At 34.5% G+C, this 25050-nt stretch overlaps 1 protein-coding gene across 1 annotated transcript; it reads right to left on the bottom strand.

Moving 5' to 3' along the window:
- Smp_131710 (hypothetical protein) lies at positions 1 to 24567 on the bottom strand. The gene is made up of 9 exons (XM_018796449.1): positions 24235 to 24567; positions 22293 to 22780; positions 19862 to 20371; positions 16493 to 16993; positions 14300 to 14651; positions 12024 to 12085; positions 10966 to 11114; positions 2211 to 2575; positions 1 to 99 (listed from the first exon to the last, which is right to left on the bottom strand). Exons 1-9 carry the CDS (start codon positions 24479 to 24481, stop codon positions 92 to 94), a joined length of 2682 nt encoding a protein of 893 aa, XP_018650661.1. The 5' UTR covers positions 24482 to 24567; the 3' UTR covers positions 1 to 91.
- Between the last annotated feature and the right edge of the window lie 483 nt (positions 24568 to 25050).

Here is a 25050-nt window from a genome sequence, read left to right on the forward strand (position 1 = left end):
TGAATGGGATGGAAGTTGTTGAATGGCAGAATATGAATAAATAGTGATAATTAGAGATGCAGAATATCAGGATACATAAGAAACAAGATTGTTATTCATCTAAAAAAAACATTGTATAGAAAAGAAAAAAAACCAGTTACTATGTATATATACATGCATGACAAACAATACTTAAATGCTATTGGTCCGTTGTATGACCTTGATTTTGATTGGTCAACCAATGAGTGATTTTGTTATATGGTAAGTTTATTCATAATCAGCTGATTATTAGTTGCCGTTTGGAAAATTCTCTATTAAGATTAGTTATTTCAATTTGATCAGTTTTATTATATCCTGGTGAAGATTAAATTATGGGTAACTTCTAGGATCTATTAATGAACTATTATTCTATATATATTTTTATCGTATAATTATTCAGTACTTAACTCCGCCTGTAGCTCCTCCGGAGATGTGGAGAACTACGAAAGCTATCAACCAGAAGATACAGGTGTTTATGAACAGTTGTCTACGCACGATACTTCGGATCCGTTGACCATACACTATCAGTAACATTATACTCTGGGAGAGAACAAACCAGATTCAAGTGGAGGAAGAAATGAGGAAGAAGCGCTGGAAGTGGATAGGATACACGTTGAGGAAATTACCCAACTGTATCACAAGGCAAGCCGTCACTTGGAATCGTAAAGGCCAAAGGAAGAGAGGAAGACCAATAAACACAATACGCCGAGAAAAGGAGACAGACATGAGAAGAATAAACAAAAATTAGATAGAACTAGAAAGGAAGGCCCAGGACAGAGTAGGTCGGAGAATGGTGGTCGGCGGCCTATGCTCGATTGGAAGTAACAGGCGTAAGTAAGTAAGTAAGTAATTCAGTACTTAGATTGTATGTATCTATATTCATCTTATTATAAGCTTCATTTCCACCTATAAATTATTATCATACGATTTATTGTTCCTAAATTATATTCAGTTTATTGATTATTGTCTCCCACGTTCACAGCCATATTTTAGCTTGATCTTGTACAAATGTTATTTCCTATTTTATGGTTTCATGTGGTCTGGTTTGTCTATTATATAAACCAAGTATGTTTGAGATAAATCATTCACATATCAGAAGCTGTTATTGGTGTTATGAACTCAACTGGAAGAGCTAAGCGGACAAAGGACCAATAAGGACGCTAAGCTGTTTATACCAGTCGAACGTCATTGATTTGACACAGTGCTAACATTGGATAAGTTGAATTTCGATTGGCAAATAAATCACGTCATAAAAAGCCGGCCTTTTAATTCACACCAAGTTTTTTCTATAAAATTATTCATTTTATCAACTAAGATGTGTTACCATAAAAAATATGTCACTGAATAAGATTCAAATGAGACTTTTTTTATTACTACAGCTTATGATTTTCCACTGTTTATTATTATCTCTTAAGACTAACACACCCAAAATCTACATTTAAGAGGCTGGGGTATTTAACAAAGGAATCCAAAGGAAGAATTTCATATCATTCGAGATAATTTAAGTTGATCTATATTCATTTTGATGTTCTTGCAAACATTCGAACCTAAAATCCATTGCTTTAAGCATTAGATCCTCACCGTGTTAAACTAATGGTGTATTCTGGAGTTAATCAAAAAACAATGATATGTAGAATCAGGATCCATTGTTAATGTTTTTATGCCACCAGAACAGGTTCACTGTTCTAAACAAGAGAAATAAGGCTGGAAACACATCGACTTATATATATTATGTTGAAATTTTATTTTCTGAGCCGGAGGGCAGTTCAGTCATGAAGCTTTCATGGTCTTCCTGGATAATATTATCACCACTTCAAACTTCTGATACGTGTGAGGCAAGAGACTACCTCCACAAAAGACTAATAGTCTGTTCTCTTGACCTTGAACTCAACTGGTTACTTATGACACTTCGTCCTATCGTGATTGTACACAGTTTACATTAGAATAAGTCGGAATTATGAGTAGTATATAAAGGTATTTTCTTTGGATAACTGGATAACTGCCATAACGTTTCAAATTTGACAAAAAGAGAACAAAATTCACCTTCTGGATTATGATTGGTCCGTTAGTGAACTAAATGACTTCACTCTGATTTTGAATAATTATTCAACTTATTTCAACAAGTGAACCAATGATCTCTTTTTAAAATGAGTATACACAATTACAGAGGGAAAAAGTAACACCTTGCTTACTTTTAATATCATTTGATTGAAGTATTCGACTGGTTGTAGTTAAATGTTGTAGATGATGTTCATCTTGGTATTGCTGTTGATAGAGATTCTTAGAATTATGATGATGATGATGATGACGACGATGGTGTTGACTATTACATCTTCGACGATATTTATCTAAGGATGGACGCCTGGTAAGAACTTCTTTAACATGTCCAGAACAATCACTTGCAGAATCTGGATGAGATAAAGACAGTTCACTGGCACCGGTATGCATACTTTCATAACCACTACTCGATGGTCCACCGCCCCCACTGCCTCCACCAAGGGCGCAACCACCACCACCTCGACGAGAGGATCGACATACTGATGAAGATAATTTTCCACTGTAAGTTAAGATTTATAGAAAATAAACTTACAATGTTTTTTGATGAAACAAAAACTATTAAATTTGAAATATATATTTTTTTTCCGACAGTTTGAGTTATGAATTAACATCCGCTCAAGAACTATGAAAACTAGAGTAAATTGAATGACCGTTTTCTTCTACAAACGGGATTCTGCAACGGCATTCAATCACGACTTGAAAAAGAATGGATCTTCTGAGGAGAGATCAAGCCACCTAGTTCTTTTTTGTTCTTAAATGTTAGTTTTTTCTTTGATCTTCACTATTATCTGAGTGATTGTTATCATTTTTTAGCCCACTTATTTTATTGTGTCCCAAGGTCAGTGAGTGCTACTACATAAGCAACGTTATTCTATTTTTATTGTTGACTCTTTTTCGGAAAGTCTCGTTTTCTTTATCTCATATTAGCCCGGTAATTATTAACGATGTGTTTTCGTGTTCCAGTAACCATTCTGTTGAATCCTTCATACTGTTGTTTACGAAATTGAGACGACGAAAAGAGAATGTCCAGCGCTTTAATTGGATTGATGAACAAGGAAAATTCTGATTCTAAACCAATAGTACACATGGACTCCAGGATCTTGAGGAAACAAGTGGTATATGAACCTATTGTTGGCCACCAGCTACTATAGGACTGTATCTCCTTACGTTTCTCCACTGTGCCTTGTGGATTAGACCTCTAGGTCAAAGGCTTGCGGAGTGGTCCCCTAAGAAAACCACCTGCTTCGTTTTGGGCACACGAGCAATATCCCAGCCCTCACACAAATCGAATGATTTATGGGGCTCATATCTATTTGATGCCTCCTTGTACCAAGTTTTATATGTTTAAACAAAATAAAATAAACAAATGATTCTAATTCAATAATCTATAAAAGTATTTTAGTTACAGCAATATTTAAAAGTTATGGGTTCGAGACCGTTTGTAAGATGCGATTGCTTACACCATTAAACAATCACAAATTAAGATTAAACATCTATTTACTGCCTACTACCATTTTGTAGATCCACACATTTGATATCAATTCATGATTTTTCAATAAACTCTTTATTAATGTTCATTCATATCAGAAGGGGTTTTGTGGATATTATAGTAATTTCAATTGTTGAGATCATGAGTCAATTAAAGCTAGACCACCATGGAAAACCTGGAAGCCCTGTACAGCCGTTTCATCCTATTGTGGAACTCCTTAGCAGTGCGCATCCACAAAACCCCTTCTGGTATTAATCAACATATGCTCACTAGTGAATGGCTTCAAGAAATATTTCCTGGAGTTCTGATGAGAAGCAGTGACCAGAAGAGTTTAATCGGGTCTGTTGTGAGATAGTAACTCACTGAAGACAATGATGGATAAGTCACTCAATTTCGTGGACTGGTTGAATTTAGACATTAACACCGTTCGATACCGGCTCAGTGGTTCTAGAGCTTAAGTGCTCGTACGCGAGAGTGCCAGGTCCTACATTCGGATCTCGCGAGGCAGAATCGTGGATACACATTGCTGAGGAGTCCTAAAACAGGACGAAACGGCCTTCATCATATCTACCATCGAAAAACAAAACAAAAAAGAGAAAAATGAAAATTTACCTAATTCCATTAAATCCAATAGATGATGAATGATTTAATAAATTTAAATGATGATTATCATTTTTATATTGATTTAATTCATTATTTTCTATATAACATAATTTATATTGATTATGATTATATTGATTTTGTATCGATTTTTGTTGTTGTTGTTGTTGATTAGACTTAGATATTAAATTATTATTGATTGAATATTGATTATTAAATTGATCAAATAAATAAGATTTTTGATTGCATTGATCGATAGAATTTTTAGTTACCATAGTAGTTGAAGGATTATTATTATTATTAACAAATAAATTTGTAGGAAGATTTATTGTATGAAGAGGAGGAGGAGGAGGAGGTGAATGAGGAGGATGAGGAGGGGGAAGAGGAGAAGGAGGAAGAGGATGATGCAGATGATGATGATGATAATGATCACATATAGTAGATGATAATTGATTTGATTTTTGACAATTTGAATAATTGAAAGAATTTAATTTGATTGGTTCAATTTTATTCATACCATTATTATTAGTAGTATTATTAGTAGTATTAGTATTACGAATACATAAGTTTTGTTCATTTTTACAAATCACTTTATTTTCTTTTTTCCCTTTTTTACGTAAACGAAAACTACGAAATAATGGTAAAGTTAAAAATTTCAATGATAATTTCATTTTAGTTTTTTCTTCATTATTATTAGAATAATTCACTGAACTACTGAATTCATTCATAGTAGTAGTATTAGTAGTAGTAGTAGCAGTAGTCATATTAGTAGTAATTTTATCACAAATATGAGGTTGATAAAGATGAGGAGGATGAGGTGGAGGATGAATAGATTTGTGTTTTTGTTCTTGTCTTTGTTGTTGATCAAGATTGATTGATTGTTGATACAATTCTATACAATGTGCATGTTTTGATGTACATATATGTGGTATATTATGACCATTATTACTATTATGATTACTTCCGTTTTCATATGTTCGAGGATGATAATTATGATGCTGATGCTGCTGCTGCTGTTGTTGCTGATCATGATGATGGTGATGTTGATGGTGAGGATGATGATGATGTTGATAATAATTATGATTATGAAACAAATTTAAATTGGTCATTTGATTTTGATTGATTTGTTCATGATTAACCAATTGATCATTTAACTGATTGCCTATATTATAATTTGGATTATATTTATAATCTTCTAACAAGTTATCTGATACAGGCAATAATGACTGATAATAACTACTATATGAAGATTGTAAGTTATGTAGTTTTGTTTCTTTTGTTGATAAAAAGATTGGAGTAGAATGAGATTGAGGAATTTTACAAAGATGATCAGATTTAATAAGATGAGATGAATAGAATGGTATATTTGTATCATTGTTACTTGATAAAAGTGATGGAGGAGGTACTGATAAAGATGAACTATAATCAAAAACAATGAAATAAAGAATAAATTAACTTAATTCTATTAGGAAGAAAGATATGTGGATATTGTTCAATGTTTTCAAGAAATTGTTAACACGATAGAATGATTTTAATTAGATAACCATTGAATAACAAGGAGAATTGAGCTCCAGAATTCTCTGAGTTCACAAACAGTTCACTATCTTCAGATCATTGAGTTGGTATCGTGCACCGATCAATTCCTAACCATTATCTGTTACCATTATTCTCATATTCAACCTCATTCAGTAGTTCCCTAACTAAAATCAATCCATGTGATTGATGTTGACACATTTTCGTTTAAAACTTTACATTACTTATAAGTAGTTTGATGTTTTTAGTGAAATTCTTTATGGGCTAATGTACAAGTGTAGTAGAACACAGACAAATATTTCAGTGAGATGACACTTTTAAGAAATTCCTTTAATAGTTTGTATTTGATCAGTATAGTAAAATACTATGTTCAAATATGTGGGCTTAAAAAACATAATATCTTAGTTTTTCCTACTGAAATAGACAGATGAAAGTTTGCATTTACTAATTCGTGTTTAAATTTTAGGTGTCGATATAATTATTCCTGTTTGATCGTTAATAAATGATCACTCATTATTGAATTCTGAATAATTAGTTTATGTACTAATATACATAAGGAATAGCAATTGCGATAGTGAGGAATACACTATTTGAATGCCGGCGAATACATATTTGGTTAAATTATCAGCTGACTGACTAGTATAAAAACACGATCAATAAGGTTAAGACGCGTACCCACCCACTCAACCAAATACAATATTTATCTGGGAACATTAGTGAATATGTTAACGAACTTTATAGAATGCAAAATGATCATATACTCTTTCTTGACCGAAGATCTACTTCCATTGCATAATGATATTATTTGAAGAATTACAAACAATGAGAAGGAGCCTGAGGCGATTACTTTGATCTAGGTTACGTTAGGACTATTAGGTCATTCGTATTTTTTTGTCTCATAACCGACAGAACGTGGAGATTTCTAACACGTAGAGTTGTGGAGACTTTTGGACTTTGATTAGACAACTATTGAAACCCGGGAGGTACTGACCAGTCGTATCACCCTAGTATGGAATTCCTCAACAGCGCACAACTACGACTCCACCAGAGGTCTAAGTTTGCACTCTCCAGCTTTTTGGTGATCGCTTAACTTCCAAATTACTAAACTGGTATCAAATGATTTACATTTCTAATTTCAATCAATTTCCAATACTGTACAACCATCTTGCAATGACATCGGTGAGTAGCTGACTCACTCACGACATGGTTTGACATCACTAGTCCACTTTTCATTCCTTAATACCTCATATACACGACCTCTAGATTATTTAAGTCTTAATATAAACATGATATTTTCAACTCCATAAATGAACTGACCCTTTCGCTTTTTGTTATCTATAACCTTTCTTTTTCAAATAATTTGGAGAACTACAGTTAAACTTAACAACCAAATCTTGATTTAATTTATAAACGACTGACTCAAAATTTTACACATTATCAGTATGAAGATTCGTAGAGCTTGTAGTATTTCCACATTGAATTTATGAGTCAATTAAAGCCAGAGAACTATTGAAAACATAGAAGTATTGGACGACCATTTCGTTCTAATATGAAACTTTTCATGTTATCAAACTATACTAGAATCTATTAGAATTCTCTAAATTATTATTTATACACGAGAATTGAAAATAGACATGAAAAAGGATGAATAGCAACTGAAAAGAACTGGAAATGATTGTCCAGGACAGAGAGGAATGGTGAATGCTGGTGGTTGGCCTATGGGGTAGGTAACAGGTGTAAGTAAGTAAGTACGTACGTATGTATGTATGTAAGTGAGTAAGTAAGTGAGCGAGTAAGTAAGTAAATGAGTAAGTGTTGGGGATGTTAAATCCCCAGAACTTACTTGATAAATGACTTATTTTTGTAATTTTATTTTGAAAATTTGAATTTCCTTGTTTTCGCGCCAAAAGCGCTCCTTTCACCTTCGATTCGTATTTCCCACTTGGAAATATCTTAAACTCTATTGGTCCGTTGTATCTTTTTAGTGTGCTATTTTGTAATGCTTCTCAAGGACAACTTTATACTGTATAAATACGTTTGATTTTTTCCTATTTCTGATCGCTTGTACTTCAGTTGCTTACGGAATATATTTTCCTTTATTTCGTCTTGGACTTCTCACTCTAGTTAGCGGGGCCTGGGACAACGGATTAGATTAGCCTATCATGTCATTGTCATTGACCTTCGTTCGTTTACCGAGAAGTCATAATTAGAATCAAGCATATCAGTAAGTAAGTAAGTAGGTAAGTAAGTAAGTGAGTAAGTAAGTAGGTGAGTAAGTAAGTAAGTGAGTGAGTGAGTGAGTGAGTGAGTGAGTGAGTGAGTGAGTGAAGGGGTGAGTAAGCAAGTGAGTAAGTATGTAGGTGAGTGACTGGGTAAGTAAATAGGTAAGTAAGTAAGTAGGCAGGTAAGTAAGTAAGTAACTGTTTAATTAATCAATATATGTTAATACAATCTTACCTATACAATGAAATTCCTTGTTTATTATTAAATATTTCATTTCCTTTTGATATATAAATTGAATTTATGAATGAATTATTTTGTTTTGTATATTTTGATGAACCAATTGCAGAATCATTAAATGTTGATGGTGTTATTGAATGAATAGAATGAGTAGTACTATTATTATGAGTAGTAGTAGTAGTAGTGGTGGTGGTAGTAGTAGTAGTAGTGGTAGTAGTAGTATCATTAGCACTATTACTATTGTTTATATAACAAGTATTACATAATGAACAATTGATTGTATTATCCAAATTCATTGATTGACATAAATATGGTGTACTAATTGAACTAACCCATTCAGCAACACGAAATAAAGAATTATTAAGTGTAGTATTAGTAATATTAGTAGTAACATTATGATTACTAATATTATTAGTAGTAGTAGTATTATTATTACTATTATGTAATGAGTTATTTGTCAATTTCTTATCAACTATAGGGGTATTCAATTTTGATCTTATTGAATATTGATCTTTCATTTGATTATGATTATAATAATCTTGTTGATTAGATTGTTGTTGACATTGATCATTGATTGATGTATTAAAAGGAACAATAGGGGATTGTGAAATGGTTTTATTATTGATTTCATTATTCTCTGTAAAGTTTATACTAAAAAAAAATAGAACACAAAGAATCAGAACAAAGATTTGAAAATCTTTTTTAGTTCAGTACAACATTTAACTCCGTCTGTAGCTCCTCCGAGGACTACTGCCGATCCCAAGCCCGGGTAAAGGAGGAGGGTTGGGTATGGGGTTAGCGACGCCATCCCGTAGAAAACCAACTCGCTAAAAAAACGCTAACCAGAAAAAGTAAGTACCAGAATTTAATCATTAACATAGATGATTTAGAGTGGAGATTGCTTGTTTCGATGTGAGTTTTAATGAAGAACTTACATTTTGATTGAGATCATGAATCGATTGATATTAGACCATCATTGAGAAACCCTGGAAGCACCGTACAGCCGTTTCGTCCTAGTATGGGACTCCTCAGCAGTACGCATCCACGATCTCAGTTCGAGAGATTCGAAACCAGGACCTATCGGTCTCGTGCGCGAACGCTTAACTTCTAAATCACTGAACCGGTATCCAACGGTATTAATTTCTAACTTCAAGCAATCCACGAAACTCCGCGACCATCTTCCATTGTACTGAGGTAGACACCTGTCTCTAACAGGTTTTCCATGGTGCTCTAACATCAATCGATTCATGACCTCGATCAAAAACTAAATAACCTCCACAACCCCATACTGATAAAAACTCAGATTTCATGATAGAACTATTGAACAACAGAGACTACTGAAGATTGAGTCCACACCAACGAGTAAATAAGGTATTGAATATCAGACCTTCCAATTTAGTGATCCAATTGTGTTGATTCTTCTGAGAAAATAATGAAATCTATAGTCAAATACATTGCCACTAAGTTATTCAAGCTGTTTTTTATCACTGGTAATGTTTAGAAATCAATGTTTATTTCTAGACTTATTTAGCCAAATAACGTTGAATCACACCTTATATCATAGAGTAAATCATACCAATCGACTACTCAAAGTGGAAAAAACGAAGCATAATTCCAACCTTTTTAACCCAGTGACTAAAAGTCGAACCCAACATTCCATCAACAATTATAAACTTTGAGTTTACAGAATCCGATTGACTGTCTCAATTACAGAGTACCATACTGTTCAACTATGTTTATCGATCCCCTTATCAATGAGAAACTATTAACAGTAATAATAACAATTCAATTATAATAATAACAAGGTGAAGTCACTGCTGTCCGAGTTCTTTATCTGAGAAAAAAATGTTATTTCTGCAAATGCATCTTGCCTTAATATCTTTCTAGTCTATAATCTTAGCGTTGTGTACTATACTACTTATTAATAATCACTAGTTAACTTTACTTTTCATGATTTTGAGTATATAGTGTATCGCACTGCATTGTTCTTGTATGGTACTCCTAAATACTCACGTGAATTCATAATATTCAACACACTTATTACTGTAATTGCAAATTCTCAACGTTTGTAAGAATTACCTCCATTTTTCATACATTCACTGGATCTTTGTTTAAGTCTAATAGTCTCCAGATTTTACGTTCTTAGTCTCTGTCACGAGAATTAACGGATATTGTTGGCTTTAGACACATAAAATTGTTAGCACCTACCTCCCAATTCTATATACAATCGTCCTGAACGCCAAAAATACATCGGAAATTAAGGTTTGTAGTACTTCTTTCTAAACTCAGATTTTTCCCACTTAACTTTATCATATGATCATCAGACACTTCGATTAGCTAAACACAAATAATATTATCCTAAAATTTCCAACCCACCTCCTCCCCCCCTAATTATTTATAATTCAAAACAAAAATATTATATTCGCCTAGTATTGTTTGTTTGAATCTTCCCATTGATGTTTAGGACTGCAACTGGTCTAACCTTTTTTAGAAGATTCAAACAAACAATATTAAGTGAATTTAAACTTCACCCCATTGCACAAGCAAGTGGCTGTCAGGACTCAGTAGCTGACTGGATAACGCGATGGCGTTTGAGGCGAATGGTACTGGGTTCGAGCCCCAGAGTGAACATCAATTCTGAGATGCAGGTACGTCCAGCCGACGAGTCCCAACTAGGACGAAACGTGCATCATCGATTCCACTGCTAGCCACTATCCATCTTTGCTTAAAAAAATGATATCATTATGACAACAACAAAAGTACAACACATTATAATACTAAAAACAATACAAAATAATGATTATTACCTTGGTGATAAAGTAATTTGATTCTTTGAATTTGATGTAACAATCATATCATGCATAGTAATAGGTTGTTTTAATTGATTAATAAATGATGATTTAGTACCATTCAAATTTAATATTAATTCTTCATCTTCATTTAAATGATTCAAATACTAATTAAGAGATAAAAAAATGAACACTTTTTCAAAAAATCTCTGAGTCAACCAGCACTTAATAGTTAAATGACTGATAATAGTCTAAGGGATAGGAATGAGTCGATCTAAGCTAGACCACCATTGAAAACCTGATAGATTTGGACGGCCATCTCATCCTAGGATGACACTCTCAGAATGTTTAACTTCTAGACTACTGAGGTAGCAACATGTTAAGTGTGATACAGTTATTCATATCAGTGGCTGAAAGGTTGTGTAAAATCTTGAATCGATTGAAGTTAAACATTATCACCACTGGATATCAGATCTGTGATCTTGAAGTTAGGCATTCGTGTGAGAGACTGAAGATCCTGGGTTCGAGTTCTGCATACAAATTGTGAATGCTCACTGCTGAGAAATCCTGTATTGGAACAAAATGGTCCCGGGAACATGATAAAGATGATTTAGAAAAAGACCAAGGATAATTGTAACACAATTATAAAGACAATAATTTATTAACTCTGAGGAAGTGGCTTATATTAGGTTACGAAATATTGGAAATGCAATTTTCTACTCATTAAAGACAGTAATTGTTAAAAATCTTCCATTTACTACAACTGGTCAATCTCTAATTGGCATATGTGCATACTGTGCGTATTGCCTCGATATAGCCTTATTTCACTGGGTTCGAGTCCCAGAGTGAACATCAACTCTGAGATGCAGGTACATCCAACTGACAAGTCCCAAATAGGAAGAAGTGGTGCTCGTCCTAGATTTCACTGCTAGCCACTATCCATCTTTGCTTACAAATATTGTTTGTTATTACTCTGTTATTTCTTTAATTAAAAAATAATTATGTTAACATTATGATAAAGAATGTATAACTATCTTGATTTTTCGCTAAAAAAAACTTTACTTAACTCTACTTACCTGAGGTACATTAACAGTTGTTACATAAGATGTTGGAATAGTGTAATTATTACACTTTGATGCTTCACGGATTTGTCTCCCAATATCAAGTAATACTTCCGTAGGTCTAGTATTATTATTAGTAGTAGTAGCAGTATTCGTCATGGTAGAAAGATTAGAAATATTATGATCTGTATTTTATAAAACAGAGTGGAAAAACGATTGAATAATCGTTAAGAAATAATAAGAATTGTATTGGTAAGAATTATATTCCTTACAATTTAAAAATGAAAGTCCCTCAAATTTAGCGTATTTCTTTAAACTACTTTAATAAAAATGTAGTAGGCAAAAATAAATCAACGAAATAATCCAATGTGATAATTCACTATTGGGTAGTATTGACTAAATACAACTTAGATCTCTCATTATCCTTTAGTAGTATGATGAAACATACTAAAAAAATATATAAACTAACAAATTGGGAGCTAACAAGTTCAATGTTTGTTTTTACTTTCAAGTGGTATCAATTCATAAGAAAATTATTTTATTGAATCCATCTTTAAATCTTGAATAATGTTGTCATTGAAAAATAATCCAGTTCAAATTTGATCCATAAAAAATGAGGTGGTCCTTCTAGGTAATTCATTTATTAGCCTCGATGTCACCATCGGTCACACAGAAAACACTAATCGTAGTTCTCCGGCGTTGAAAGGTTTTTGTATTGTCCTGCATAATCTCTGAGTTAATATTTCACTAGCTGCATCCCCACTGAATTGTAGGCGCATGAACAGGGAATTCTTATTCACTGTTTGTATTTCACCTATTCTCATCTTCGTCATCATATATTTAATTATAAACTTTCTAGAGTAACCGTTCTCCCTAAGATTATTACGCAAGATGTTTAGCTCATCTTCAACTATATCCGTAGAACATATAGTGAGTATTCGGTAATTAAAAGTTTTGATCAAGTTATGTTCGTACCGTAGAGGTAAAAAGCTAAGGAAATGTGTATACTTCCCTGTTCAGGTAGGTTTTCCGTTTAAATTCCCTTATAATGATCACCGAAATGAACAGGATTCTATCTTGATGTATTCCGTATTGGTATCTGGGAGTTTCAGCATAATTGGGTGTAAAAGATAATGGATTATAGTTTTGTGCTTGTCACTGGCCATCATTACTAGATGATATGTGTTGTACAATATCAAATAGTCATTGATTCTAATTTTAAATTTATCTTCGTGATCGAATGCAGGTTTGTGTACACACCTATGAGTCATGTGTTATGTATAAAAGATACTTTTACTACTAGCGGCTACTGAAATCGAAATATAAGTAGGGTGGAATGTATAACTTTATCCTAACATTTGATAGTTGATAAGTCTAGTATACTAAATGACTAGAATATTGACTTTTTAATTAATTTTTAGTCTACTGAAACTTATTACATTTAACTAAGCAATCCAGAATTATAAAAGTAAGTTTACGTTATCAAGACTCATTGTTAAATTCAATTTATATTACTAGTCAAAAAGAGTTAGTAGAGTTTATCTACAATTCAGTATTCCCTTCTAACTACCTTCAACTAAATAACATCAAAACTTAGTACAAATGGATATCAAGTCATTTAGTCTATTGAGTATACACTGGCAATATGTTTGATAACATTTATGAAGTAGTGAAACTTTATCAGTTCAGAAGGCCGGGACATGTGTTATGTATGCCCAACCACTAACTGCCTCGATGTGCGATGTTTTATGGTGTAGGAGTAGGTTGGAAGAAACCTAGGGACGGCCAGACCAAAACGTGGCACAATTCCATGAAGTCACTGACAAGTGGACTGAGCCATGTTGGTAGGTGTAGACTACTTTACCTGGTTGAGATTCGCAAGATGATAGTAATCGATGGTTAGAGACCTTGAATGACATAACTCAAAATCGTTTGCAATGACGAAGGTGCATCCACTCTTTGTGTTCTGCCAAACTCTAATCTTCTGAATTCTTCATATCTCTATCTTTTTTCTCCTTCCAAATTTATTTCACTGGAATATACTGCTTAAATAATATCTTCAAACCCTAATCTTTCGGATTGCTGCTTATACTCTTACTACTTGTATCACTATGGGATTTGAATGGACAACTGCATCTCTGTGCTAATGTGGTATGGCAACTCGAACTGATGTACGTACGTACGTACGTACGAAGTTCTACGTTGTGACTAACTGACTGACTGACTGACTTGATAACATTCAATACCAAATAAAACTTCTTAACTAACAGAAATAATAATAATAATCTTACTTTGTTTTTCATTCAACATACTACTTATTGGTAATTGACAACTTGTACATAAATTATCGAATGTTAATAATTTTGTTGTTAATAAATCCGTTGATAATTCATCTTGTAATGATAAATTTATAATAGATTGTTTTATAGAATTTGATTCATGTATTGTTTCAGCATCTTCAGTACATTCAGATATATCAGATAATGCTCTTGGTATATTATCATCAGTAGGATTATTTTCTAATGTAGAAAATGAACCATTCATTGTATTACTACTGAAATGATTTTCAGTAGTATGAGTAGTATTATTAAAATGTTGGATTGATGTACTGTGTACATTTTGTGCTTCAACTGAATTTATAATCTGAAATAAATAGATTTTTAGAAAACGTTTTGATAAATATACTTAAACATATGGAATCGTAGCTACTCATAATTTATTAAGATTTAACTACTCAACTGGCATCAAACTTTTCATGACACTCGGTTGTAGCTATGTTTCATTAATTAATCACCTTCGTAACAACAGTGTTTGAAATCAGAAGACAATAAGAAACGGCGACTACAGTATTTTGGAGGATAGCATAGATCACAAGGCTACAAGCACATCGAAAGAACTTGAAGCAGAGAGACGAATATGTGTATGCGAGCAAATACAAAGGCAAATTTATAGTCAAATCGAATCAAGGTGCATATGGGAAAGGCAAAGGCCAATAATGGGATTCGAATACATATATACATGAGGAAGGGAATGATTCATTGAGCAATAGTTAAACGATCAATATTTTAGTTAGAGAGAGATGTATACACAGGTTGTCACATGTGATCAAGAGTACACGTTTATACAGACAAGATAATGATCATAATAGTACAAAGAAATATGAGAATTGTTACTGTTCCAAATAACATTGTCTGTTACATAAGTTAATAAAAGGGCTCAACAAAAATTAACCATAAACGAAATCGATTATAGGAGAGTTGCTATAACTCAAAGGGGGACTAGATCGCTTTGGAATTATATATTTAAGAGGAGTATAACTAAAGTGTACCAAGTTGGGAGATCATACACGATTGAATTATTTTCATCTTGTAAGGATGGCTCGTTGGCAAACTCAAGAAATCCTTAAAAAGCCCAGGAAGAGCCGAAGACATTCCATCCAATCACCACTAAGGGAACATTCTAGAATGTCGACATGTAGCCTCCCTATTGGATGAATAGAATGACTCCCTATGTGCCTATTGGCTGTCTGAAACGATGATTTACCTTCAGCCAAAAACTATAAATACATGAGATTTCTGTACTATATTTGACACTGTTTTGAGGAATAAAATTCCTACTTACTATTCTTCTGTCTTCTCTCTTGCGACGTTGCGGGTTCGATCGTTCAAGTAGTCTAGTAGTACGCAGCATAGCAAGAATCAAAGCTCTAGATATAACACATCTGAATATAGATTGTATATTCTATATGACTGATAACAACTGCTGTATAATATACTCGAACCCTTAATTTGTAAACAGATATCTGGCCTACACAAGTGGACAAACAGTAAGTAAGCTTTCTAAATTTACTATAGGACTTCCTCGGACAATAACCTACCAGCTTTAATGAGAATTTCATGATAAATGAATTGATCAGTATACTCAAATATTTCAACCCCTTTGATCTATCTAGTAAATGATGTCAAACTATCCTAAACTAACTCTTTCCATTTATAGTCGAAAGCGTGAGTCAATTAAAGCTAGACCACTATGGAGAACCTGGAAGCACTGGACAGCCGTTTCGTCCTATCGTGGGACTCCTCAGCAGTAAGCATCTACGACCTCGCCTCACGAGATTCGAACTCAGGACCTACCAGTCTCGCGCCAGAGAACTTAGCCGATAGACCACTGAACCGGCATCTCATGGTTTTTATGTCTAACCCCAACTAATCCACGAAGTTGAGCAACCCAAAAGAGCCGTCCAGTGCTTCCAGGCTTTCCCTGGTGGTCTAGCTTCAATTGACTCACGCTTTCAACTATGAAAACACTAAATCTCCACAAAAACCCCTTCTTTCCATTTAGATAAACAAAAAACACATCCAAAACACATGGACGTTCTTTACTTGAAACGATCAAAATACTCTTCATTTTATCAAATAGTTTACTAACTATACCCTAATAACAAACCACTACCAACAATTTTTAAAAAAAATCATTTAACATACTGGTTCCTCTTTCATTTGTTCACATGATTCTTCTGTATTTGATACAAATGATGTCTGAATATGATCTTTGATTAAATTATGTACAACATTATGATAAGATGGTGGTGGTGGTAGCGGCGGTGGCGTCGACGACAACGGTGATTGCGTTAAAGACAATGATTCATTTGAAATAAATAATACTTTAGAAGAATCATTCACAGATAAATTATCTTTACAATTTGACACATTTACAATATCATTTGTTTGTTTAACTAATGATGATAATGATACATTTGGACCATCAATCCAAGTTTCTTCCCCAATATTCATTATTGTCTCTGATATTTTCATTGAAGATGATGTTGCTGTTGTTGTTGTTGTTAAAGATTGTAGAAATTTTCTAGATTTTGTTTTATTCATAATACGAGGCCATACAGTTGCATTTGTTCTAGGAATCATTCGTTTAATTGTTATACAATTGTTCATAGTTGATAATTCATTCATATGAGTAGTACGTTGATTCTATTAGGTAAAAGGATAGAAATGAATGAGTTTATAATGTAATTTTAAGTAGGGTGGAGAAGAGTTGTAGCTCAGCGGGGGGGGGATGATTTTGATGGAGTTTTTGTTCTCTTAGCTCCACGACTAAATCATCCAGCTCAGAGAATAAAACTCTATCAAAATTATGTCATTTTAACTAAGCTAAACTACCAAAGAAAACATGGAAGCACTGGACGGCTGTTTCATGGATGCGCACTACTGAGCAATCCCACAATAGGACGAAACGGCCGTCCAGTACTTCCAGGTTTTCCATGGTGGTCTAGCTTCAACTGACTCATGATTTCAACTATGAAAATACTGAAATATTCACAAAACCTCTTCTGATAATAAAAACTTAATAGCCTATTTATAATAAATTATATCAATGACAAAGTCTTTTTAAAGAGATTTATATTGTGAAATGAATTCAAGTGTTACTGTACGGAGCTGAAATGTGGAGAACTAATACAACCATCGTCAAGAAGGTACAAGTATTTATAAACAGTTGTTTACGCGAAATACTCAACATTCACTGGCCGGCATCCAACGGTGTTAATGTCTAACTTCAGGTTTGTTGGGAGATATCAACTAACTGAAAACATTGTTGAAATGGTTGCTCAATTTCGTGGATTGTTTGAAGTTAGACATGAACACCGTCGGATGCCGACCGGCTCAGTGGTCTAGTGGTTAAGCGCTCATGTGCGAGACTGATAGGTCCTGGATTGGAATCTCGTGAGGCGGAATCATGGATGCGCACTGCTGAGGAGTCCCATGATAGGACGAAACGGCCGTCCAGTGCTTCGAGGTTTTCCATGGTGGTCTAGCTTCAACTGACTCATGATTTCAACTGCAAAATTACTAAAAATCTCCACAAACAACCCCCAATACCAAGTAAATTGAATAGTATCCATTTGCAATAGTTAAAAATTGATCTATCATCAATCAAATACTGATAACATCGATCATGAATAAACCTGGTCACCTACTTTTTACTCATTTGCATAATAATAGTAACAATAATGGGCTACTACTGATAATCTCCCTTTTCAAATCAATAATGAAAATTCATCTTATTTATTGTTGATTCAACTTAGTAACTATGTGGATACTGTTTTTTTTTCTTAATTCTTTTCATAATTAACTTTGTGTGTTTATTTTGAACACAGCGGGAATTCTTTAAAACGACAAAAAAATTCAATATTCAATAGATTTCAGTTACTTGTTCAAACGTGAACGTTACTTCCAAAAGGGGGTTTGTGGAGATTTTAGTAATGGCCATCCAATGCTTCCAGGTTTTCCATGGTGGTCTACCTTCAATTGACTCATGTACGTTATTTGTTTGTTTGGTTGGTTTGTTTTGTTTATGGATCATAAAAGGAATGGTTTAACCTTTTTATTCACAATTATTGGAATAATAGTAGTAGTGACTTATTGTGAGACAAGTTGACTTTGTATAAACATGTTGCCATATTGATGTATATTTATATGTATGTACATAGAGTGTGTGTGTGTGTGTGTTTGTATGTGTATGTGTGTGTTGGTCAGTGTGAACTAATAGAAGTTCAAAACTCAAGGTATTTGAACAAAGACCTTTCCACAACTTTCATACACAAAATCAACAACAACAACAATAAATATTTGTGTACATGCCTATTACAGGAATTCGTTTGTTTGTTTGTTTGTTTATTTTTCTCTTAACTAAATAACTCACTTGGTATTATCAGGAGTTTTTGTGGAGATCTAGTATTTTCATAGTTGAAAGTGTGAGTCAATTGAAGCTAGATCACCAGGGAAAACCTGGAAACACTGGACAGCCGTTTCGTCCCATTGTGGGACTCCTCAGCAGTGCCAATCCACGACCTCGCCTCACGAAATTCTAACCCAGGACCTACCAGTTTCACGCCAGAGAACTTAACAGATAGACCATTGAACCAGCATCCCATGGTGTTTTATGTCTAACTCCAACCAATCCACGAAATCGAGCAACCATTCACCAATGTCTTCAGTGAGTTGATATCTCTCAATAGACCTGGTTGAACTCCACTGGTTACTGCTTCTCACTAGAACTCCTGGATTTACCTTTCGAAGTCAGTCACTAGTGAGCATATGATTATTATTATTATTATTATTATTATTATTATTATCAGAAGGGGTTTTTGTGAAGATTTAATATTTTCATAGTTGAAAGCGTGAGTCAATTGAAGCTAGACCACCAGGGAAAACCTGGAAACACTGGACGGCCGTTTCGTCCTTGGTATTATTCACTTGGTATTGTTTGTTTGAATCTTCCCATTAATGTTTAGGACTACAATTGATCAATCTCTTATTAGCATATATGCATCCTCTGCGGATTGCCTCGATATTGCCTTAATTCACAAGCATTATAAGCAAAGATGGATAGTGGTTATCAGTGAAATCGTCCTATTTCGGACTCGTCAGCTGGATGTACCTACATCACAGAGTTGATGTTCACTCTGGGAATCGAAACCAGTACCATTCGCTTCAAACGCCATCTCGTTATCCACTCGATTACTGAGTCCTGATAGCCACTTGCTTGTGCAATAAGGTGTAGTTCAGATTCACTTGGGGTATTGTTTGTTTAAATCTTCCCATTAATGTTTAGGACTACAATTGATCAATCTCTTATTGATCAGATGGGGTTTTGTGGAGAATTTAGTATTTTCATCGTTGAAATCATGAGTCAATTGAAGCTAGACCATCATGGAAAACCTGGAAGCACTGGACGGCCGTTTCGTCCTATTATGGGACTCCTCAGTAGTGCGTATCCAGTCTCTTATTGGCATAATAATTATTTTATCACTATATCATAGATTAAACTATTGATCTTACCTGATTCATTGAATGTTGTTTAATTGTTTCATTATTCAAAGTTATTAATTCTGATGATCCTTTACAACTATATGTTTTATCTATCATATCTATACTTCCATCAGCTAATCCTCTTGGACCTAGATTTTTAATAGAATATGATGTAATACGACTATCACTTAAACGACGTTCACTTTGTGCTAATAATTTATTATTACCAACATAAATGACTGTATCACATGATTGTTCACCACTTGATGTACAATCTAATTCAGAACTACATGAACCTAATGATCTAGCATAGGATAAACGACCAAGTCTTGGTCGTCGATGTAAATATTTTGATTGATTTCTATGGAATAAATCATTATCTGTATCATTTGATGTTGATGAACCAATTTCTTCTTGACTTTTACTAGTATTCAATGTTAATGGTAATGATAATTCACGATTTTTAGTTAATGTACCAATATGATTGATCATAATTTTTCGACGCCTAAGTCGATTAATTTCTGTAGCAAGTTGAATAACCTGGAAAAGAAAAAGAAAGGAAATATACAGAATCCTTCATTATTTAAATTATTTGAACACATAAATATTGGTTCAAAAAGGAGACTGAATAAATATGCACCACACAAGTCACTTGATTTGTGTGTGCGCCCAGGTGGTTTTCTTAGGGGGGCCACACCCCGAACATTTGACTTAAAGATATGATCCATAAGGAAGTGGGAACAACGTCAGGAGATGCAGTCCTATGGTGGCCGGTGACCAATAATTGGTTCATACTCCATTTGGTCCTTCAGGATACTGTAGCCCATGTGTACTATTGGTTTGGAATCAGGGTTTTCCAACTCCCCTAGGTAGATCCTACATATCCACCAACCCGGTCAAAGCGCCAGACATTCGGTTTCTTAAACAATACCTCGCCACGAGAAGGCAATGAGTAGAACCTCCCTGACAGTGGCTGTATACATGTGACCATATTAGAGTATTTCGAGACGGAGAGCTGACTCTCCCCACCCTCGACCGTACCAGATCATTTGGAGTCCACTTTTTAATATTTAATAAATGTATTGTATCCAACATTTTCGGTTATTTATCCATTCATTTGATGGGTATGCATTGCATATTAAAGTGTAATTCCACAAAAGATTTTATTTCAAGCCCTTAAATTTCTCTTTATTTTTGTATTTTCTATCCAGTATGTCTGGTACCCCACACTGAAATATTCACAATAGAGTTACAAATAACTTCCAGTGCTTGAAATGAAATGTTTAGTGAGAATTACTCTCCAACAAGCAACACTCACCCACTAGGTGAACTGAAATATGAACGAAAACCCTAGATACGAAGCACTTATTAAATATTGGACAGTTGGAGATAATCTGAGACGTTTTTAATGCTAAAAGATACCCAAATCCCACACACTCCTCCCGTTCTATCAATAGTGTCGCATGATTGTATAGTTATAGACTTCTATAGAAAAATCCTGTTTATTGCTTTCATGAAACTGAACTGTTGTCACACAAACATAACAAAGTGAAACCCAATTCTATAACTGAATTAGTGTGGTGGCGTGAGTGATGAGATTGATGCACGTATAAGGAAAGCCAGAGCGGCTTATGCCAATCTGGGCCATCTTTGGCGCCTTCGTGATGTTAGTCTGGCTGTAAAAGGTCGGATCTACAACGCGTCGGTGAGAGCAGTTTTGCCCTATGTTTGTGAAACCTGGCCTCTCCGAGTTGAAGATGTTAGACGTCTCTCTGTGTTCGATCATCGTTGTCTCCGAAGGATTGCTGACATTCAGTGGCAACACCATGTTAGTAATGCAGAAGTTTGGCATCGTGTGTTCGGGCGCAGAGACGATAATTCAATCGGTGTAACCATCTTGAAACACCGATTTCGGTGACTTGGACATGTCCTACGAATGTCGTCCTAGAGAATTCCACGTCGTGCATTATTCGCCGACGTTGGGACTGGTTGGATAAAGCGGAGAGGAGGTCAGTGTATGACATGGTGTCATGGTATGAAAAAAAGCTTCAAAGGCTTGGCTTCTGTTGGTCCTTTACGACTACCTGGTTGGAGTCTGAGAGATGGTGCGACACAGTGGCTAGAGACGTTATCAGATATGGCTCAGAATAGAAGCCAATGGCGATCCTGTTGTAACCTTCTTTTACTTTCTTCATAAAGAGTGGTTATAACCTCCTTAACTGAGAGAGTTCTTCTGGTTGTACATTTCAGTTCCCCTCACCATTACCCCCTTTTTTATATGTATCTTACCCCTTTCTCTTCCTATTTTCATTGTTTTGTGTGGCGCATATTTATCTGGTGCCCCCTTGCACCAATATTTATTTGTTTAAATAAATAACTAGAGATGTTAGGTAATTTTACTCTTCAGAATTAAACCATCTTTTGAACATTTACATACTAAGAATTAGTCAATACAACTAACCTGTAATGTTTCTGTATAGTATTGTACATTTTCAGATATATGAGCTAAGATACATGGTCGAATTTGATTACCAGTTATTGCTTCACGTAATAAATAAGTAAGTGAAGAATCATAATATGGTAATTGTCGTCGACCAGTTAATAAAGCTAATAAAACACTACCAATACCAGATAATGAAAGAGCTTTTGATAGTGTTCTATGCTCGATATTCCTTGATTCTTGACTAAGGGTAGTTGTACAATTGGATGTTGAATCTTCCGAGGTTGGCGATTTCAAGACATTATTACGATTGATATTTAGATCACTGGACGTAGGAGAAAGGGAATCAGTCGTATTGCTATTAGTTTCATTTTTATTGAATTTTGAACAGTCAGCGGAATTTGAATTATTTTCTACTTCAACACATTTGTTATTTACATGAATTGAATGTTGTCCATATCTTCCACAACCCAAATCAAGGAAATGAAATTTTGTTCTACCACCGGAAACTGGTTGATAATAGAAATAATACATAGTGAATAAGAATTGTATTGTATATTAAGTTTATTCTAATGAATAGTTTGTTTGTTATTTGTCTAATTTAGATGTGACTTTGATTATATGAAAACAGATAGTAATACTTATTACATAAGAACAAGAGTCAGGTGAGCTTTTTCATGTCTTCCAAGATCTCTTACTTACTTGCTTACTTACTTAACCCTGTTACCCCCCAGTGGAGCATAGGCCGCCGACCAGCATTCGCCAACCCACTCTGTCCTCGACCTTCCTTTCGAGTTCTATCCAGTTTTTGTTCATTCTTCACATGTCTATCTCCATTTCTCGGCGTAATGTGTTCTTTGGTCTTCCTCTTCTCCTTTGGCCTTCAAGATTCCATGTGAGTGCTTGTCTTATGATGCAGTTGGGTGATTTCCTCAATGTGTATCCTATCCAATTCCAGCGCTTCTTCTTGATTTCTTCCTTCACTGGAATCTGGTTTGTTCTCTCCCACAGTAGCTTGTTGCTGATAGTGTCTGGCCAACGGATCCGAAGTATCTTACGTAGCTGTAGCTCCTCCGAGGACTGCTGCCGGTCCCAAGCCCGGGTAAAGAAGGAGGGTTGGGCATGGGGTTAGCGACCCCATCCCGAAGAAAAGCTAACTGGCTAAAAAAACGCTTCCAAGATATCGTCAGTCAATAAATCTATGAATCCCAAGATATATAAAGTGAACAGCATGCTTGACTAAATCAGACTTCGCAATGGTTAGATTAGACAGACAAGGATTGGAACGACATCTGAAATTTGAAAGAAGTCATGGTCATCTCAAACACTAACAAGTCCGTTTGTATTGTTCAGAAAACTACATATTTTAAGGCTTTTTCATTAAGCGGAGCGCAGTCATTTTTGTGTACACAACAAATTAGCAACTGAGTAGTCCAGAGATAATTGTTAATACAGTTACAATGTATAGACACCAAAAATGTTGAGGACGAAACGGCCGTCTATTGTTTCTGGGTTTTCAGTGGTCGTCTAACACTGATCGATTCATAATCTCAATCAAAAAACTCAACAATTTCCACAACCCTATACTGAAGATTGAATAGATTGAATTTAAATTCATATTATGCCTCATCCTACAAACAGTACACTGTAACTCTACATACACTAACAAAACAAAAACATGCGAACAATCCTATCCTGAAGCAAAACTCTTGAAGTTCTTCATATTTTTTCTTATAAAAATCAAACTACTTATTAGTAAGCAAAAGTATTAAACACAAAATAACCGACAATTTCGTTAGTGGCTAGCAAAGAAATTCAAAACCCCCCATTTCATCTATTGTTGGACTCATCAGTCTGATTTACATGTATCTCGGCGGTAATACTCATACTAAACCCTAAGCCGACACCTGCTGCTTAATATGACAGCTTTTAGAAGTAATCATAAACATAAATATTAACTTACTACTCATTTCACTACTGTTATTCTCCAATTTACATTGATATAAATGTAATGTAAATAACATATGTGATAAACCGGATAAATTATTACAATTATGTATTGTACGATTTGATAATGCTGTATCAAGTAGATAAGCTGCTTTTTCAGCTGTAGATGCACGTAATTCACATATATGTGATAATTTGTCAATCATTTGAGCTGAAACTGTTTGTGCCTTTTCATAATTTGTTCCCAGACTAGTTTTATTCATTGATGATGATAATGATGATGATGATGATGATGAAGTTGAGTTCTTCTGTTGTATTGATCTATTTGTAGTTTGTAAATAATGACTTGGTGATTTATCAGAATATTCTTCATCATCTAAAATGAATGATATAAGATTTTGTATAGTGATATGATAACAGATGATATACTTATCAAGTCCTGAATATTGTTCGAATCCTAATGACTAAGCTCCGACTACAACCATCAGTCTGTATTTTCTGCCTTGAAATGCTCATTAGTAACTTCTCTAATAACTTAAGTTGATAGTTACTTAAGTAAATTTCGAGCCCCCAAATGCCCTGGTACGGCCGAGAGTGAGGAGAGTCCGATCTCCCTCTCCGAATGCTCTCACATGACCACGCGAATATATAGCCTCTGACAGGGAAGTCCTACTCACTACCTTCTCGTGGCATTACTGTTGTTTACGAAAGTGAGAGGACGAAGAGCGAATGTCCGGCGCTTTAACCGGGTTGGTGGACACGGAGGGTCCACCTAGGGGAGTTGGAAAACCCTGATTCCAAACCAGTGGTGCACATGGGCTCCAGTATCCTG

The sequence above is a fragment of the Schistosoma mansoni genome, chromosome 2 (genome assembly GCF_000237925.1).
Source record: "Schistosoma mansoni strain Puerto Rico chromosome 2, complete genome".
NCBI classification, from domain to species: domain Eukaryota; kingdom Metazoa; phylum Platyhelminthes; class Trematoda; order Strigeidida; family Schistosomatidae; genus Schistosoma; species Schistosoma mansoni.